The sequence below is a fragment of the Diadema setosum genome, chromosome 20, assembly GCF_964275005.1.
Source record: "Diadema setosum chromosome 20, eeDiaSeto1, whole genome shotgun sequence".
Lineage (NCBI taxonomy): Eukaryota > Metazoa > Echinodermata > Echinoidea > Diadematoida > Diadematidae > Diadema > Diadema setosum.
In genome coordinates this window covers 35,449,398-35,470,768 of record NC_092704.1, presented here as the reverse complement: position 1 = coordinate 35,470,768, position 21,371 = coordinate 35,449,398, and the positions used below count along the sequence as shown (strand labels likewise).

Below are 21,371 nucleotides of genomic sequence, written 5' to 3'. Positions count from 1 at the left end.
GTTGTTTTTTTATAATCCCAGCCAAACACAATGGTTGAGTGATAAATTTCACTTAAAGTTCAGCCAGCGATCAAGTTCCCCCTAGATCGCGATCACGGGCAATCAGTGGTCGCATACGTGATCACTGATTGTATGCAATTCGGCATACAATCAGTTGATTGCGACATATCGCATATTACATGCGATCACTGATTGCCCGTGATCGCGATCTAGGGGGAACTTGATCGCTGGCTGAACTGTATATTGTAATCTTTGAAGTTCACATGTACATTGTACACGTGTACAACGTGAGATGTGTCATTGAAGCCCCTGTCACAGACATGACATGGTTTCATTGCAAGTAGTGAGGTGATGTGACCAGTCAATCGCAGCTGTGGAAGCCAGCCTCAGGCAAGGTACCATTGACACACAGACCTGGCCGGCCTCATACCACCTCCAGAGGTGGCCAGCAGAAGTGAAGTTTTATGTGACTGTTACACATAATTGGGATTAGGCCCAGGGCTGACCTCAGGCACACCTCAAGTTGGCTTTCTCGTACATGTAACAGGGTTCATACACAATATTCAGGACATGAACACAAAATCCAATTTACAATGTAAGAATGGATACCATCTTCTAGATCACCACACTTAAACTTGAAATTTTCAGCTAGATACTACCAAGCTAGTGACTTCGTCTTTTCACCAACAACTTGAAATATACAACATGTCCCTTTTTGAAGTACTTACAGGCAGAAAAGATCACCGTACATACAAGCATACTGTGTACAATGTACTTACCATCTAAAATACACCAGTCTCCATCAATTTCTGTGTGCTGGATATATGAGTCTTCTATGGTTGGATCATAATCAGCTACAAACAGTTTCTGAAAGAACTGGATTGTGATGGCGCTCTTCCCTACACCTCCATCTCCGACCACTACAAGCTTGTAGGTGGTCAGGTTTTCTCGTGAAATATCAGAGAGGGTTGTCATTTTGCTTGTTGTTGTTTTCTTGCTTTTGTTATAATTTGGCACTCAATTTAGCCACCAAACTGCTGGACAGAGTAGAAAATATCTACTCACTCTCCACAATTCAGAATGGGAATGCACAAATTAAAAGAGAAATAACTTTCCATGGGTTGCATTCCTCAAAGTCAAAAAGAGCGCTTAAAGCTGATGAAAATCTGGCATCTGACGACTCCCATCTATATACAGGAAAGCCAATGGCTTGCTTTTAAATCCATTTCTGCACTGTCCCATTTACTAGTTGATTTCTTGCAAATGTCACATCAGGCACGTGAGACTCAATTGAAGCACTCAAGGGAGAGTGCCAGAGTACGCTCAACGTGCCTCTCAACCCAGTTGCACCAGACTCACTCAAAATGCCACGGCAGTATTGGGAGCTCCCGTGACTGGGCAGCGATACCGTGAGTAATCAGTTCTGCAGAACAGCTCTCCTTACTACAGCAGCCCACAGTTGCATGCAAGGTCGCACCGTCCCCACTGGGAAGCAATAAAAGATGCGCTCACTCCCTAGGGCGCTGTAATGGAGGAGCCCAGCTTTTCCTACACGCAGAGGATGTCTCTCTCGTAACATGCTATATGTAGAGCAAGAAGGGTCTCATCATATATTGGAGTCTGTCTCTGTCTCATTGGTATGCAGGTAGCTTCTCTCTTTCTCTCTCTGAAATATCCTGCAGGAAAAATATAAAAGGGAAAAAATACAAACGAGATTATTAACAACTTGATGAAACCTTATTCCTCATCATGTCATGGTGGGTAGCAAGTCAGTTGCTCATGTGAAAAGGAAAAATATTAGCGTTACACAAAGATGTATGTATGTACTTTGGAAACTGCTGGAAAATGACATCATTGAGAGAGGAGAATCTTTCTTCACAACTTTGCAGTTTTTAGTTGTTGTTTTTTTTTTTCTTTTTAAATTTGTGGCAGTGGTCTCCTACATGTATATTCTTGAATTCAAAGTTATTCAATCATACTCATGAATGATATTAATAATGTTCCCTTTGTTGGTAATGGTGGAATCTTGCCAACGTGATCTGAGTTATACCACATAGAAGAAATGAATTACTGATGGTCATAGAACTTATTTCATTCAATGCCCAATACTTACTGGTAATTGTATTACTTCCAGGAGATTAAAAATAGATGCCCTCATCAAAGCATTATTAAAGCTGCACAAATGTATGTTGGCCAATTTTTTATCACTGATTGATAAAAAAAACAACAAAAAAACACATATCAATGAAATATGATATGGCACTTGAATTGTCTACATACATGCAAATCGTATGGCACGTGAAAATGGAAATTTACAGGTTGTAAACGTCTTCTACATGTATGTCACTACACAGCACAGATAGAGCTCATGATCATGGATACAGCATGACAGCTGGAAAAGTATAGTGCAGAATATAGGCAACAGTGCTTTTTAATCTAAATAGAGTGTATCCAGCCCATCTACACAAAGAGATATATTACACAGTCACACACTTTACAGTGTATGTCTCAGATATTTTCAAGATTTTACAATTTTATGGTACAGGCGGCATATTAAAGTCTACACAACATTACTAGCCAAGGGCAACCTGGATCTACCTCGACATTTGATGACGATGTTTTACATGACTCATCCCGTCAACCAAAGCCACACACGCTTTGAGCCACATGTTGGAACTAAACCCAGACCTTGGCATGATAACACCCTGTCTATCTCTAGATTTACTTTTGATCAGTATCCCCTTTTCCATTACTTGCAGTGGAGTAGTATTGTATACTGACTATACCTTCTCTCCATACTGTTTCATGACTTCAAAGGAAATACACCTTCACAAGTAATTATTTTTGCAATGTCAATCTCTACTCCCTGAAGAAAGCAGAAAATCTCAGTCAATTTCAGTATAGCCATAGGTTTAGACATATTAGCCAAGCACTATATGGAAATTAAATTGCAGACTAGGATGATATGAGCTGGGTAAAATACACAAACAGCATCTCAGACATGAGCACATATAAACAGTTGCACACAGACATATATACAATCAGTAGATGCAGCCATGGGTGTTTCAGCAATTTTAAGAAGGGTAGCCATAAAACATTCTATGGCTATAAAGGGGTTATGACAGAAAGATTGCTCTGTACAATGCACAGTAAAGCAACAAACCAACACAAATGTGAGAGAAGTTTGGAAAGTGCATTTCACTAAAATGTCTATGGCATAACTTTATACGAAGTACAGGTGTATGGTAAATAGAGGTAGCAACCCTCATTCATTAGTGGCAAGATGAATCGGTATATAATTTGTACAATGTATGAAGGAATCAACTTGCATTACCTTACAAGTAAATACTCATGACTGTGTTATAAACACATTCTTGGTACTCTGAGTATGGTAAACTCTGCAAAAGAGTCTTCTGTAAAAAATGTGAAATTATGTCTTTAGCACAGAATATGTGAAGAGCAATATGCATGCTCTCTCATTACAGAGAAAGTCTACTGAGACATTGAATGAACACAACCAAACTGGCTGGCCTGACCAGTTGGGGTCAGAGGTGGCAGAATGCTTGGTCAGTCTGATTTGTGTCCCATGTAAGGTAGCTTGTTTGTTTGTTTGTTTTCAATATATTGCATAACTTAACATTTCAAGAATAGAAATGTCTCAATGGGGTTCACTCTCTGCAATGAGGAGTTTCAGTTAGTGGTATTAACGTTAATCACATGGCAATAATCTGGACTCAGTATTAAACTTGTTAATTTGCTGGTAATATTGCATAAATATGTAGTGAAGTCTACCCAGTGTTTCAGCTCACTTTAGTTTAAAGGACAAGTTCACCTTCATAAACATAAGGATTGAGAGAATGCAGCAATATTAGTAGGACACATCAGTGAAAGTTTGAGGAAAATTGGACAATCGATGTAAAAGTTAAGAATTATTAAAATTTTTGTGTTGGAACCGCTGGATGAGGAGACTACTAAGGCTCATGATGTCATATGAGTACAACAGTGTAAAGAAAATGTAAAGAAAATTCAACATATTTTCACTTTTTTCGCATAATAAAAGAGCACTTGACTTGCCTCTTTCTAAAGACAATGGGAATAATATTACCCATAACATATGTCAGTAACGAGTCAAGGGAATGTGTACTTTTTTCAAAAGATGAAATTTTGTGAAATTCTCTTTATATTTTCCTTATATTGTTGTTCGCATGTGACATCATACACTCCAGTAGTCTTCTCATCCAGCGGTGACTGCACAAAAACTTCAAAAATTCATAACTTTTGAACGGATTGTCCGATTTTCCTCAAACTTTCAATGATGAGTTCTACTACATTCTCTCCGTCCTTATGTTAATGAAGGTGAACTTGTCCTTTAATGAACAGAATCAGATTGAAAAACAAATAAACAAACAGTGAAAGAATCATAAAATTGGACAAATATCACTAAATTATGAAATATTACACTGTGATCATGTATTAGTGATCAATGTTAGTCAAGGATACACAATACACATCAGATGAGTCGATTATGCATTGAACTCACAAGACTCCTAATGATGACCTCAAAACAAAGAAATGACATCCTTTGCACCAAACTGTTCTACAGTTTCAATCACTAAGCAGTAATGACTTTGTGATGGCTTGGGGAAGTTGAGAAGATTACAGCTGATAAGAAAAGACATGTATTAAAAGAATCTAGTATCTTAATTAACCTGTTGAAGATGAGTTCCGAGTATACACGGACAAGTGTCAATGCGAAATGTGTGTTGCAGCAAAATCAACCTGTCCTCAATGGGTTAATGTACAGACCTAAAGAGGGACATGGTGGAACAATGACACCATTATATATGAATCTCATTTGCATTGCACAATCTGTGACTACTACAGTGTATCATCATATTTTGTAGGCACTGTCAAACTACAGTCCTTTAATACAGCTTTCTCATTCAATTGTCTGATTTTCCTGAAATTTCTGTTGGTCTGTCTGATTGCACTTCATTTCCAAAAGTCTAAAGGTTTTAGCAGTCAACTACAAACCTTGGTACAGATGTACGTACGTTTTTCAAGGTTATGCACATACAGTAACAAAAAGGAACTGCTCATATTCTGCGACAAGGACACCATATGCAGTGGTGACCAATTTCTCCAATATTAAGCTCTACTTGGTGGACAGGTGCTGAAGAGTAATCGACTATTTGCACCATGACAACTTTCTTTTTATTCTTCTGCATTTAAGCCATATTTAAAGTTTTACGGCATGAAATGTGGTGTACATAATTCACAGTCAAGAGTTAACTGCCCTTCATGCTACTTCTGACCAAATCATCTAAAAAGCAATTTTACTACTAAAAGGCATACAACCTCTCTCTCTCTCTCAAAAAAAAAGATACAAACCAGTAAAAGTCAATTTTAAGTGAGCTGTTTCAAACATCCCTTTGGAAACAGCTCTAGTCAATATTGCTGTGATGAAATCTTTTTTACAGTAATTCAGTGGCTTCTTTGGCAGGGTTTATCTTTTGGAAGAAACATACAGGTGTACAATGATAACACCTCCCCATAAAATTGACTTTAATAGACATAGCCATGTCTGAATAACATGTTCTTCTCCCAAGTTGACTGACTGTTGCATACTTGCAATATACTGTAAAAGTGGATATTTTCGCGCGACTAATTTTTCACGCTTGGCCGTGTCTTTTTAATTCCGCGGAATCAAGACATCAAGTACTGGAATATGGCATGCAAAAATATTCACATGCTTTTATTTTCGTGCTTGCTTCTCGTTGCGCGAAATGCGTGAAAATTTCAATACCGCGAAAATTTCCACTTTTACAGTACATCAATACAAAATACAAGGCAGAGCTATACACCAAGGAACAGATGCTCATGTACACTTTTGGCATGTTTAGCATATTCCACAGCAGCTTCCTGGACTTTCAATAATTGGAATGACACTGTTCCTTCCTTAGTAGACAAATAAACCTTTCTAAAAAGGGAGGGGAATAGAAAAGAAAGATCTGGTGTAATGTTTAGTCTGATTGGGTCCTTTGAATGTTAGAGCTATGTGTGCATACTTGGAATCTGCACAAATCTGAGACTGTATGTAGCACTGTAGACATACGGCAAACCCATTTCCTGTGTGGATAACTACATGTCTGTATGTGAATGTCATACTAGAATCCTGCTATCATTTCCTCTCAGGCCCCACCCTTATAAGAAGCAGTGAGTGTGGATGATATTATTGTATGTTGGCAGGTGAAAATAAGCAGAACAGACTTGCAGAGAAGACCAGTATGAAGTACTTCAGGGCTCAAGAACACACTTGTCATGTGCAAAAAAGGAAGAGACAAGGGTAGTACACGTGTACAAGTAGTAAAGCTGAAAATCAATAGTGACTCCCTGGCGTGGCTTTTCTACCATTCCCCAAACCGGAAACCCAAGAAGGAAATGTCCCATTGAGAAAGGGGATGAGAGCAACTGGCATTGAAAAGGGATACCCAGGTCTTTGCATTCTTAGAGGGGCAGACACAAAGGCCCTTTCAGCTGCTAAACAATGGACACGAAAATGGGTTCAATATGAAGCCAGTGTTCAGTAATAATAGGCACAACTTGCTAAAAGAGAGAAAAAAAGGGGGGGAACAACTGTTGGTACATGCAGTCTCTATACAACATTGTCTTTAAAGTCATGATAGAGCCTACCAGTAAAAGCAACATTGTTTCATTTGATGGGACAAGTGGCAAACTCCATTACTGGTTTCCAGTGTCAGTCATGTACAGTTTGTAGTTCACACCATGTATAAATTTATCACGAACTGTTAACTCGCAAAGACAGAACATGGCAGACACGCTGTAATACTTGTCCTCTTAGATGCTTTGATAAAGGCGTCCTTCTTTTTTTTCCCTCTCCTTTTGAGTACACAGAACCCTGTGGTAAACACGTAGGCCTACATACACTAAAAACGGGCCCCTACAGAGTGCAAAGATCTCTTCGTCTTCCTATCAGCTGATTCAATGCAACTGATGCATGTCCAGACAAGTAGACACACACATTGCATACAAAGGCAAAAGACAAAACAAAACAAAAACATATGGTCATTCGTTGGGTGGCTATGAAATGCAATTTTTTGAGTGTGTCACTAGGCTACAGGGTGAACAGACATTAATACTGGAGATTTACACAATATCACATACCGGTACACTGTTTGTAATGGTTATGATATGTACATTGTATCCTATATTCTTTACCTGGTCGAATAAATAATAATGATAACACTGTGTGGCAGCTCCATGGTACAGCCAAGGAGGTATAGCATGGTGTATGATACCCCCATAGCACAGCTTACCAACAAGTAACTTTCAACTCATGGACGTCAACCACATTGTATGCTGTGGGGTTTTATGCCTATTGAGTCTGGGTGGGTCCTGTACCAACTGTACAGGAATTTTTGGGATGTTAAAGTTCATGACTTTATATACTTTTTTTTATGTGTGTCAGACTGGCAAATTTTTTAACTAATCCAGTGGGTGATTTCAAGTTCGGTGCTAGTGCTAGTGCTAGTGCTAGCCGCAAAATAACAGCGTTAAATCGAGCTCCAACACCGACGGTCCTACCGTATTGTATTAACAAGGCGATACCGATCAAAATTATCGATAACCAGCACTAGGTGTTGGAATCACAGCACCGCAAGCTCCGCGGGAATTGCGCAACGAAAAAAATGATGGCGCGTGACTACAGTCAAATAATAAAAGATGTAGCCAAAACTGCTTAGTTTAAGACATACAGCTGTTATGGTAAGGAAGACGGATTAAAATGCCACAAATTTTATCCATTCCCCAAAATACAGCTATCTTAATTTTGCTCCCAGGCTCAGATTTATATAGCCATGTCTGGAGTGTTCATGTACGTTACGTGGGCAACCACTGCATTAGCATCTATAGACTTTGCACGTAAAACGTGCATCTATTACAGAAGTGAATACGGGTCTCGCACGCAACGCTAACACCAGCACCGAACTTGAAATGAAGAAAATGATAATCCCTAGAGGGGCTAGTGTTAGTCAATGGGGAAAAAGCACGTAAATCGCTAACACAAACGGCGGAGCTCGGTTCAGCAGACGACATTCAACACCGAGCCCAGCACCAGCGACCAGAAATACGTCATAATTTTGAGGTCAACTCCCAACACCGACGTGATTTCAAGTTCGGTTTTATCGCCGGTGCTAGTGCTGAGATAGCACTAGCACTAGCACTAGCACCGAACTTGAAATCACCCATTGTGTTCTATGTTTAATATGAAATTATTGGAACCATAAAGACTTTGACAGAAATTGCATGGAATGTTTTATCTGGCATCTAAAGAAAGCACTGTATGATACCATGAAGACATGAAGAGATGAGACTTCTTCCCTCATATCTAACTGTGTGATATACATGCTCAAAAGACAAACCTTGCAGCATTTATTTACTTTTTCTTGCAGCATTTCAGAAATCAGCTTTCACTGTCTGGGAACTAATGTGATTAACTCAATATTCTCAGCAAATATTGTGCACACTTTTGAGAACATGTTTTTGTCAGGCATACAACACAAGAGAAGTACAGTATTCATCGCATAATCGGGACAGGTTGGGAGTAGCAAACACGGCCCCTTTAAGCGGGGTGCCCGATTTCACGATGAGCACTCACCATACACTAACCAGGGAGGTGGGAAGAAAGATGGAGATGGCACTCTGAGAGCTTCCCTCAGAGAAAAAATCAAGTGGTCTTACACCGATTAACATCTTGAAATCCAACCCTCATTCTGTGATAAATATGTCAAAATCTGGCCTTATCGGTCCACCCATCACCCTCCGGCGCACTAGAGTGACGCAACATGATCTCCTTTCCAGGCCTTCCATAAACACACGCTCATAAAAATCGGTCTTTGAAGCGATGCGTGGCACCGACAAAATGACGTCATATTCAACATTTTGGCAGTCTATTACATTCAGTGAAAGACGTCCCCCTTCGAAAGCTACAACTTATGGCTCAAAAATTGGGTAGCGTGGTATGTCTATACCTTTCGCTGGTTCAGCAGACTGTGCTGAGGAGATTGCCGTTTGAACCAGCGAAATCGGTACACAAACAACGGAGTTACTGAGCAGTTAGTTTTGTGCGCTAGAGATGTCATCATATTGTTTCTGTATCGATTATGAGAAATTCCGCACATTTCCACAATTTTTTTATAGTTAGAGAGGTAGGCCTGACCTTGATCTTCAAAATGATATAAGTAACATGAGCGTGTTCGAGCGTGTTTTCAAACAGTTCGAGTGTAAAAGTAGTGCTTCATAGAGACCGAAGCGGGATTTTTCTCGTCTGCACCCGAGCGAGCTTGGGCTTTTCAGCGTACTCGTCGGGTTGTTGTAGGGCCGCCGCGTAGGCGTCGGGACAGCGTTCGTTGCCGTTGTTTCGGTGAATTTGAGTTACTAGTAAATACATATTGGAATGGAAAGTTGAGTGTTAAAAAGTGTTAATTAGACATATCAGCCTTGATTATAATAATTTTCCGTAGAGAATTAAAGATGATATCTATAAAAGCCTAGATGTATGATGCTGTAAGTATATTTTAGGGGGGAAAACAGAGCTTAGTATAGTGTTTCGCCTCACTCTCCCTCGATCATTCATCGGTAAATACCGGTAATCGGCTTGACTCTACCCCATGCTAACGTTACAAAAAATTGAATTAAAAAGTAGTAGAGTACACCCTGGAGCTAGTAGAATCTAATGTTTAACAGTGGTTAGATTCTAGTTTGTGAAATACTAGAGTCTACTAGCTAGGACTTGCGTTAGGTATGCTTTTGCTAGGCAGCATACCCGAGGTGACGCTGCGCTATTAAACAGTGTCCTGAGCCTTGCCCTTGCCTTGGCCTCCAATTTCCAAGCCAAGGCCCAACTAACTTTCTGAGTTTCAGTTTCAATTATTGTAAATCAAATTTAGTTAAGTTGCTGTGTCAATGTGATTTTGAATTTGCTAAAGAAGCAATTCCCCCTCAACAAACTCGTCTCCGTCAAAATCACGATCGCCAGAACCACCACCACTGCTTACACCACTGCTTACACTCTAGAGTTCTGTGCTCACACTGTAGGACGCCATTTTATTCCCCGACCACAATGCATTTCGCGTCGTGAGTTTCCGCCACAAGATTTACGACTTGCAGTGCGCCGAGCGTGAGTAATGGGATTACGGGAGGGGGAAAAAAACGCTGTCGGGGCTACGCATGACTTCAAAGGAAACTCAAAAGAGCACACTCCATCTTTCTTCCACCTCCCTGCACTAACGGCATACGACATGTACATGTAGTGCACACACACACACACACACACACACATGCATACTGAAGTACTGTACATGTACATGAATACACAACCACGCTACCCCTCGGCACAACCCTCTAGCTCTCCCTGCGCATGGCTTTGCTTATATGTAGGGGAGAAGAATGTTCGCGAAAGCATGTGTTTCGCAATGGCATGGATACTTATACACAGCGCTTACGTGGCTATGCATGTACCGGGTACGTGTACTGGATGGACGGAGGTCAAAACACACCAGTCCGAAGCTTGTTTTAATACGTAAGTTCGATGTAAACTACAACTGACAGGGAATCTTTAAGATATTGTTGTGGTATTTTGGTAGATTTTTTGAGTAAAATATCAACAAAATCAAAGATCGCTTGAAGAAAAATTGTCCCGTTTATCAGAGGTCCCCGCCCGATTATCCAGTGAAAATTACATGCATTGGAAATGTTTCTGGGAAGCATATGTCATTTAAGCGAGGTTCCCGATTATCAGATGCCCGATTATGCGATGAATACTGTATTCAAATGCTGAGGCACAGTAATAGAACTGGCAGAAGAATATCCAAAGGATTCAGTGAAGGCTGTCTTTTATGGTTGCACATGGTTCAATTTAGAACTTTTACGCTGTTTGTCCACATGTTGCTCCTACTATCAATGGCCTCTTGCTTGAATATATTACTGAATCAATGCTTTGGATTTTTTCCTGGGCTATATTCCATAAAGGCATGTAGGAACATGTCTGAAGTTAGATAGTCATGTTTGTTACAATGTAAATTTGCACTGATAAAATAAGTTTGATAGTCGTTAGCAAGAGGTTACAATGTTGACATAAGATATGATAGTTCTGTTTGTCATGTGTAATATTTCCGGCCCATCGCATTTACAAGATGCACGTAGCAAAAGGTGCACAACTCATGATTCCCCTGAAAAATCAACTGTGCATATTTTCCCCACCCATAATTTTTTTCATTTATCCACAACTATTGCATCCTGAGGGAAAGACAATTGTGGAAAGCAAAACATAGTAAGTTCCATCACGATTGGATCGTAGCAAACATTTTGTACTGCATAGTCAGGTCAGGTCAGGTCACACCCGTAGCATTTCTCCCGTTGGGGCACCGAGATGTCCTTCTCCTGGTTCCCTGATCCTGCGCCATTCTCATACAGATTTCCACCGGCTTCTCCACCCATATCCTCACATCATCCACCCAATTCCTCCTTGGTCTTCCTTGAGCTTGCCGCCCATCCACCTGACCATGCATTACTGTATGCGCTAGAGACTGCATAACATGAATTTAAAGTAAATTTCAAATCAAATTTGCATGACAATGGCTCAGTATTAAAGCAGGTATGTAATTTCAGTAATGAATAGTGGTAAAGTGATATACAATTGCAATCTAACAAAGTGAATTATACATTTTACAAAATCAATAATCTTTTTTGTTTTTGTTCTTTAGTCATGTGCATCAATCCTACAGGCGATCATCTTGATAATTAAAATTCACATTATATGACGGATGGTACAGTATTGGTGGAGATGAGAATCGGGCTTTTAACTTTTTGTGAGATACCAAGAAAACACTTATGATATAGTACAGAGCATACCATTTTAAGAGGAATTCAAAGTTTATTTAATGAAAATCGGGTTTGGAATGACTGAAACATCCAAAAACAAAGTAAGACAAAGCAATCGTAATAAAGTGTGGGTCCCACACTTCATTAGAATCGCTCTTTCTTGGATACTCTCAGCCATTTCAAAACCAATTTTCATCAAATAAACATTGAATTCCTCATAGAATTACATGCTCTTTCATATTTCATAAGAGGTTTCTCATTATCTCACCAAAAAATGTTAGAAACCTGAAATTGGGTCTCAACCAAAACTATACGATCCCTTTAAATTTAATTTAAAATAAATGAATCACTGCTCCCAATGGTAAACAATACCTTCAATTAATACTCATGATCATATTCAAGGTTATGTCATTGTTGCACTTGGCATAATCTCATGCCAGCCCGACAGATGTGTCACTATTGCGGTACAACATCTGGTCAATGCAAGGCCAGCACCACGTTTTAAAAAGTTTGTGTGTGTGTGTGTGTGTGTGGGGGGGGGGGGGGGGGGGGGCTCAGTTCATAATTTTGGTGCCACTTCCTGGTTTCATCAGCTAACAAGCAAAAAATAAAAAAGCAACAAAAAAAAAGTCTTACCCATGCTTACACTTCAAGGTTTCATCAGCTGACCAAAAAAGAACAAGGAAAAGTAGAAATTACGCGGTGCGTAATATATGTCCCCGCCGGAAGTAGCATTTAGTAGCAAAATGTACAATATAGGTAAAAAGATCAAGGTCAAAGGTCAAAGAAGTCAAAGGTCAAAATGCTATGTAGAAGTTTTGAAGCCCTCACCTAGTGTCATCACATAAAGCAAACGGAATCGAAATCGGGTTAGAAATGGCGAAGGAGTAGCATTTGGTAGCCAATGTAAAATATAGGTAAAAAATCAAGGTCAAAGGTCAAAGAAGTCAAAGGCCAAAATTCTGTGTAGAAGTTTTGAAGCCCTCACCTAGTGCCATCACATAAAGCAAACGGAATCGAAATCGGGTTAGAAATGGCGAAGGAGTAGCATTTGGTAGCAAAATGTACAATACAAGTCAAAAATCAAGGTCAGAGGTCAAAGAAGTCAAAGGTCAAAATTCTGTGTAGAAGTTTTGAAGCCCTCACCTAGTGTCATCACTTAAAGCAAACGGACTTGAAATCGGGTTACAAATGGCGAAGGAGTAGCATTTTGCAGCAAAATGTACAATATAGGTCAAAAATCAAGGTCAAAGGTCAAAGAAGTCAAAGGTCAAAATTCTGTGTAGAAGTTTTGAAGCCCTCACCTAGTGCCATCACATAAAGCAAACGGAATCGAAATCGGGTTAGAAATGGCGAAGGAGTAGCATTTTGTAGCCAATGTACAATATAGGTAAAAAAATCAAGGTCAAAGGTCAAAGAAGTCAAAGGTCAAAATTCTGTGTAGAAGTTTTGAAGCCCTCACCTAGTGCAATCATATAAAGCAAACGGAATCAAAATTGGGTTAGAAATGGCGAAGGAGTAGCATTTTGAAGCAAAATGAACAATATAGGTCAAAGGTCAAGGTCAAAGGTCACAACTTAAATTCTGTATAGAAGTTTCAAAGCTCCCATGTAGTGCTATCATATAAAGCAAACAGAATCAAAATCAGGTTAGAAATGGCGAAGGAGTAGCATTTTGAACATTTTGATCACACACGGACGCACGGACGGACAGACGGACACACGGACACACGGACACACGGACACACGGACACACACACGTACGGAGCCCGTTTCATAGTCCCCTGCTCGAACTCGTTCGGCGGGGACAATTAGTTTGGTACAACTTTCAAACAGCAAAAGCTTAAAGATAATATAAAGTTTTGGTACCTCAAAAGTTTCCCTGAATTTCCTTGTCTTAGTTTGTGTTTCAGGTTAAAGTACCTTTCACATTTTTACATGTAACACTGAGACTTACTCGCCCAAAGTGCTCTCATGTCTTAGTAATCATGCAATTAACTGCGACCAGCAGCCCCATACGCATAGCGTAATGGGGATTCGCATTGTAGCATTCAGGATCATGACAGATTTAGTATCGCAGGTAAATATCAACTTAAAATCCAAAAATTTCTTCAATTTGAAGACTAACCAATTAAGTTGAAGTATTGAAAACAGGCTTCGGGCAACGTTTGATTCTGCCAATAGTCCCTTTCTGTTCGAATTGATGACTGAATGTGACTCGGTCGAGAGGACCTTGGGAGAGCTACATACACTGAATACTATGGCCAGCGCATGCACATCATATGCGCACAAATTTCAAATCCATGAACGGATAAGATGTTTGTGTGCGCATGCGCTGGCCGTGGTATTCAGTATATGTGCTGTAGCTCTCCCAAGGTCCTCTCGACCGAGTCACATTCAGTCATCAATTCGAACAGAAAGGGACTATTGGCAGAACCAAACGTTGCCCGAAGCCTGTTTTCAATACTTCAACTTAACTGGTAAGTCTTCAAATTGAAGAAATTTTTGGATTTTAAATTGATATTTACCCGCGATACTAAATCTGTCATGATCCTGAATGCTACAATGCGAAGCCCCATTACGCTATGCGTATGGGGCTGCTGGTCGCAGTTAGCTTTGCGTATGGGGCTGCACGCTGCTGGTTGCAGTTATCATGCAATAATGGTTTCGTACAATACGTGTACTACCTAGCCGCCGTACGGCGGCGGCTCTGGTACGAAACCATTATTGCATGATTACTCAGACATGAGAGCACTTTGGGGCGAGTAAGTCTCACAGTGTTAGTTATATGAAAGGTACTTTAACCTGAAACACAAACTAAGACAAGGAAATTCAGGGAAACTTTTGAGGTACCAAAACTTTATATTATCTTTATCCACATTCTATCTTTTTTTTTTTTCTTTTTCTTTTTTTTTTTTGGGGGGGGGGCACCACTTCTGGGGTCAAAAAAAAAAAATGGGTGGGGGCAAATGATTTTGTAATGTATTATTTTAGTTGAACAAATATTGCAGAAAAGCTTTTAAGAGACAAGTGTTACAAAACTGGTGGTTTTACTCTGAACTTAAGTTCTTCGCGCCCACACAGAGATTTTCACTTTGACAGATCTTCTTCACTTTTCACTCGACGTTAATATCAGTCATGCACACGAAATAATAAAGCACGAGAGGGACAAACAGTGACAGGCGCATGAACAAGTGGTGACTACATGGTAATGGTGACTTTATGGTAGGCCCTAGATGATGTTAGAGTCGGTTCTATTCAGTATTGCCATCACTGGGCATCAGTCATATCACGCAGCCTAAATCCACGAACATCAGGAAAACAACAAAATATCCAGTTCCTTAGACCCTTGTTCCTTAACTTTGATGTTAAAAAGTACCAAAAATAAAATTTTGGATTCATTAACACACTGCCAATCTACAAAAATCAGCCGATGACATGGGCAAATTCTCCAACACAAGTGAAATTTTCTCACTAAAAATGACAACATATCGCATCCAATGCGATATGTTGTCATTTTTAGTGACAAAATTTCACTTTTGTTTAAGAGAATTTGCCCATGTCATCGGCTGATTTTTGTAGATTGGCAGTGTGTTAATAAATGTGTGGTACGATATGCATGCATGTAGAGTACGTCGCTGTGTTCAGAGGTATACCAAATAGACCATCTATGTTGTAAATGCCGCAAACGGACGCACAGCGGCAAACCGTGGATTTACTCTAAGGGGATACCATGAAGCTAGTTGCAATCTCCACGGAACATATCTCCAACAAAATACAGACCAATCTTTCAGTCAACAAACACCCCTACCTCAACCGGTCCAAGTTACAATTGTGGGTCTATGGAACATAGACAGAAAAATTCATCTTTCTGGAGGAGTGTTTGATCAATTTTTTCACTTTTAAGGCCTATGCCTCTCCTCCATAGACAGTCACATCACGCACTTGAGACAGAAAAATTCGCCTGTCCGGAGGAGTTGTTTGTTTTTTTTTTTGTTTTTTTGTTTTTTTTAGATTACATTTACGGCTCTCTTCCATATAGGTTCTTAATCTAAGGGGATTCTGCGAAGCCAGACGCAGTCTCCGCAGAACATATCCCCAACGAGATACAGACCGATCTTTTGGTCAAGATCTGGAGTAGATCTAGAGTAAAAGTGGCGGTTTGCGGCCGCATAAGGGTTTTTCCACTCTGAAACGCAAACTTGCTAATTGCTTTAACCCAGGTTATATCATAGCGGTTGACCACTTACCAGTTTACAATATTGTGAAAATCGCAAGACCAATGTCCATCGCGATAGTAAAAAAAGACCACGGCCGCGATCCGGCAGAGCGTCCGCTGGTTTGCGACCGTGGTAGTCTGGTTTGCGGCCCAATGTACAATTCCAATGCGATATGCACGTGCTCCGCGATCTTCTGCTGAACGCCTCATTTTGGCTCGCGAACATTGCGTAAGCGCCAAGTTTCATTGCGAAAGCACGTGAAAAGGGCTCGCGCGCTTGCACTGACCGCGAACAGGCATGGCGGTGTTATCCACTTATGTTGTCTTTCTCATGTTTTTCGTATTTTTTCGGTCGTAACATCCACTTCCGGAAAAAAATGGCGGCCCACATCGGCTCGCGAAAGTTCTATTTCTACGTGAGGACATGTATTCAAAATCCGCAAACATCGGGAAAACGACAACATATCCAGTTTCTTAGACCCTTAACCCTTAACTGTGATGTTAAGAAGTACCGAAAATGAAGTTTTTGATGCGAGATGTCATCATTTAAGTGAGAAAATTTCATTTTGTTGGAAATTTTTTCCATGTTATCGGTTGGTTTTTGTAGAATGATTGTGTGTTAGTGAATGTGTGGTCAATACATGTATAAAGTGTGTGGCTGTGTTCAGCGTTAACCAAATATGCTGTAGTGGCCGCAAACTGCCGGACGGCCGCTATAACTGCAACACTTTTACTCTAATGATACAGCCTCTTACCTCAGTGCATACTCTACTGCCTCTAGAAATGTCTAGGCCCCCACTGTAAAAGTGGAAATTTTTGCGGTGGTGAAATTTTCAGGCATTTCGCGCAACCAGAAAGTATCATGAAAGTATAAAAGCACGCAAATATTTTTGCTAACCATGTGTTCCTGTGCATGATGTACTGATTCTGCGAAATTATAAACACGCGAAACCCTTCTAACCCGGCCAAAATTAGTCGCGCGAAAAATCCACTTTTGCAGTATTTGTTTGAGAAAGTGTACCAGTGGCAGTAGGCAGGCCTATTCTAAACTGGTCTTATTCAGACCTTTAACGTTACACCAGACAGCTCGACAGGGCCTTGCTAGAGGAAGAGGAGTCGGCAGTGCTATCTACTAGACTGTAACTGAAACCTCTACTAGGCCAGGGCTCTACCGAGAATTTAGGTCCACAATGCATGCGATGTGATATGTGACAGACACAGCGCAAGTGTAAATGTTGATCATTATCATTACCGGGTAGGCCCTATTCCTTCATAAATATTGTTACTGAATGGGTCCATCATGTCTATATTCAAATAAACAGGCCTAACCGTTAAAGGTATTCAAAACAATTACGATAAACAAGGCAAGATAAAGTTCAACACCATTCTAACGTTAACAAAGTCTGAGACGAGTGTTGTACGACTGAGATGGACAGACTCACTCATCGCATAGGCGCATTTAAAACGTTTGGAGTAACACAATTAGGAGGCCTAAAAGTACAGTAAGGGTACCGGTTTTCGACACTTTAGCACATTTCCTTGTTTACCATCAATACTGCACCGTTTTATCTCGGAATTTCGATATGAAGTTGAGCTACAAAGGCAATAATAATATGCCTTAAACGAATTCTCATTTGAATGCACTCGCGTTCAATTTTTAAGCGATTTCCGTCACGCCGTCGCTGGCATCACATTTCGACACCCAGCATCATTTTTCGACACAATCACAGCGCGCATCACACAGAAATCACATGGCGCGTACAGTACGCGTACACTGCATTGTGGACGCAAACTAGCAATCATACCGGCGCAAGAACTTGTTTCCTCTATAACGTGTCTTGATATGGGAATGTCGAAATCTGGTGCCACATTCTCAAAGCCAACTCTTTCTACAAGTTTGCACATTTATCACAAATTCAGCCATGATATTATTACTAAAGACGATTATGAAATCAAACATCAAGATTTGGTAAACAAACTGATACTAAAGCAAGATAACCGGCACGGGTGAATTTAATTTTACGGCGATGTATACAAAATGCGTCATATTGTTTTGAACCCCTAAAAATGGCTGACATTCACATTTCTGCTGACACTGTGTTGCTTTTCTCCTAAATATTCTACCATCGGATTATAATGACAAGTGTCAAACGGTGTTTATATAAGACTAGAAATGTGATTGATAACTTGGTTGATTGCTGAAGTCAGACGTTTGTATTGAGTATAAAATTTTATAAGAATTATCTGCTGGGTGTCGAAATCTGGGTCCTGTTGAAAACTGGTGCACTAACGGTACTGTAGTGTAGGACCTACTAGCTACTTAACCATGTTAACACTAACAGTTAGTGTAAGAACTTTACTTACTTTACCCCTTAGGCCTACTCCTTTCCTCTTTTATAAGCTGGTGGCATTTCAAATAGTACCTACTTGTAGCACTGTTGGACTAAAGACGATTTTCCGGGATGAAAGCTCGAAACCTTCGTAGAATACTTGTGTTGAATGGATTTTGACAGCAGTTTATCATCACGTTCGGTCCATCACCCAGATGCAGCAGCAGCGCAGACCCGCTGCAGTCAAGCAATGATCATCACACAGAGACAGATAGACGGTGTAGCGTTCATGTGCGGTGCGAAGCTGAGGGAGAGCTGACACGCTGTGGTGTAATGCAGCTGCGATCTCATGCGACAAACAGGTATACGGCTACCAAAGAGATTGTATAATCTCTTTGACGGCTACACACAGAGGATTATGCATGCACAAACTCGTCCCCGTAACTTGCCCGTTCGTGTACACAGCGATCTGGGCCGATTTGATGGGCTACCCGACCCACGCACCGCGGCGGCCGATGGTATGACTTGTCCGTCACACAGCGTAGGTGGGGTAAACATTTTTCTTCGACTTCTGCAACTTCACACGAGTATTACAGTTTGGTAGGCCTACCTGTACTAAAAATTAAAAATGTACTCGGTGGTACATTGTATGTCAAGCTGCAGTCTGCTGACAGAAATACATTTTTCAGAGCAACTTTTTGCTGCCACTTCATATCAGGGTTTCTTCAGCTGACAAGCAAAAAAAAAAACAAACAAACAAACGAAAACAAAACAAAAACAAAAACAAACAAAATACAACGTACAACACACACACACACACACACACAAAGTTTAATCAGGGAGGTGGAAGAAAAGTCTTTCTTCCACCTCCCTGGTTTAATCATGCTTTTTTTTCTTCTTCTTCTTCTTCTTATCTTCTTCTCTTTCTTTCTTCTTCTTCTTCGTCTTCTTTTTCTTATTCTTCTGGTGCCACTCCAGGGGCCCGTTGCATAAAAGTTACTATTATGGTAACTTTGCCATCCAATGGTAACTTCCATGGAATTCTTGATTTTGATTGGCTGTTGAGTATTGTTGCCATGGTCGTTACCATTGGATGGCAAAGTTACCATAATTGTAACTTTTATGCAACGGGCCCCAGGGATTTAAAAAAAAGGGTGGGGGCCCCAGGTTCTAACCACTTAATTCATATGTATTATAAAAAAATTAAAGGCACATATATGGTCTCTGTGGTTTAGTCAAATGCGTATGCGGGCGCACAGTGCAAGTTTCCTATGCAAACCTACGCTATCGACTCCTCTTTAGCGCTTACGCTGTGACCCATTTCCCCAAGTCCGAAGAAGTCCAATCCACTGTTGTAGTCAGTGGTCTGGATTACAGTTCGGCTCATGATTCGGCTGAGGGGGATGACAGCTTTAGCAAACTTCTTTTGTGATGTCATATAAGAACAGGGCTGTCCAACTCTCACGCATTGAGCGTGAGACTCACGCATTTTGGTCCTTTCTCACTCTAAAACTTTATTTCATTTGCATGCATTTCTATTGATCTCACTCATTTTGACTCCTAAATTATAGCATTGGCCTATGGGAATCTCACTCTCAACTAGTTTCCAGTGTTGGCAGCCCTGTAAGAAGCACATGTATGTATGCACACACCCGGCATTACTACAGACTGCGGTACACATGCGCAGAGAAGACAACGAAGGCAACGTTACTTAGCAACACCTATGCGCTTTACTCTTGATGACAGCTCAACTTCGGCAATCTTCGTATCAATGCTAACGGTGATCGACAGTATCATCAACAGCGCCCTCTACACTACCGGGACTACCGGTATGCGCCTTTAAAACAAGTGTCCCCCAGTTCCCCAAGCCCTGTGTTCTCTTCTTTCGGATGACAGTAAAATGAGAACATGACATCATCATTCCAGAAAAGTATGTTATGTTACAAAATCACATTAACATTGGACCCCCCCCCCCCTGTCAACATTAATGGGAACATAAAAATATTAAATGATGCCAAAACATGGCATAACATTTTCATATGAAAACCAATGGAGCCTTTTGAGGTACCGATAGTGACATTAGAATTTTGACAGATATGTCACTGTTTAGCAAATAAAAAAGAAAAAACAAACAAACAAACCAAACAAACAAAAAACATACAATATCAGACAAAACTAAAGTATGGTACTATAAAAACAAGAAATATTTGCAAATTGCCATCGGCAATCAATGCATGTAGTGTGAAAAAAGAACAACTTTTGCGTTCATTTTAATTTCGCAAATCTTTGCTCTTGTGAAATTAACGAAACTATAATGCAAGCGAAAATTTCTGGTTTTACAGTAGGTTCCTAACTCATTCATTCTAGTGTGACTGAGTGCGATGTAAATCGTTTTTGTTCAATTTTTTCACTCTCCTCACCAGCAACACCTGGGACAAAGGAGGAAAAAAAAAATAGTTCTCCTGTCCTGAAGAATATAATATCATGTCATTATGTCCCAGAATAGGCCTCCCCTTTTCCTGTTGTATGATTTAGTAAAACCAAAAAACAAATACAAAAAAAGCTTGCTCAAGTGTTAGTACTAGGCCTATAGGTAGTATTGCCTCGTGATTGCATGGCAGCATCACAAAAAAATTAACTCAAGTCATACTTCCAGCCACTGAATAATAAGTTCAGTTTTGTCACAAACTTTCCTGTTTCAAATGCGGTCAAACTTTTTCTCACAATATGTGATCATTATTGAAAGGTAGTTGCAGACAGGTTCAATGCAGTAGAGATGGCCAGTGTGACATACTATCATAGTACCCTTTATGACTACATCTACACCCCCATACTACCGTACTTACAATACACCTATGCACTTATTCTAATTTACATGAACAAAACAAAAAACAAAAAAAAAGCAAACTATTATTAGTCATC

At 40.2% G+C, this 21,371-nt stretch overlaps 1 protein-coding gene across 1 annotated transcript in view; it reads right to left on the bottom strand.

The window, feature by feature from the left end:
- Positions 1-18,654, bottom strand: part of LOC140243279 (ras-related protein M-Ras-like) — a 51,058-nt gene extending 32,404 nt beyond the window's left edge. The window contains exons 1-2 of the mRNA XM_072322948.1: positions 18,547-18,654; positions 780-1,676 (exon numbers count right to left, since the gene is read on the bottom strand). Of these exons, the coding sequence (XP_072179049.1) occupies positions 780-975 (196 nt within the window). The 5' untranslated portion in view covers positions 976-1,676; positions 18,547-18,654. The remainder of the gene's footprint in view (positions 1-779; positions 1,677-18,546) is intronic.
- Between the last annotated feature and the right edge of the window lie 2,717 nt (positions 18,655-21,371).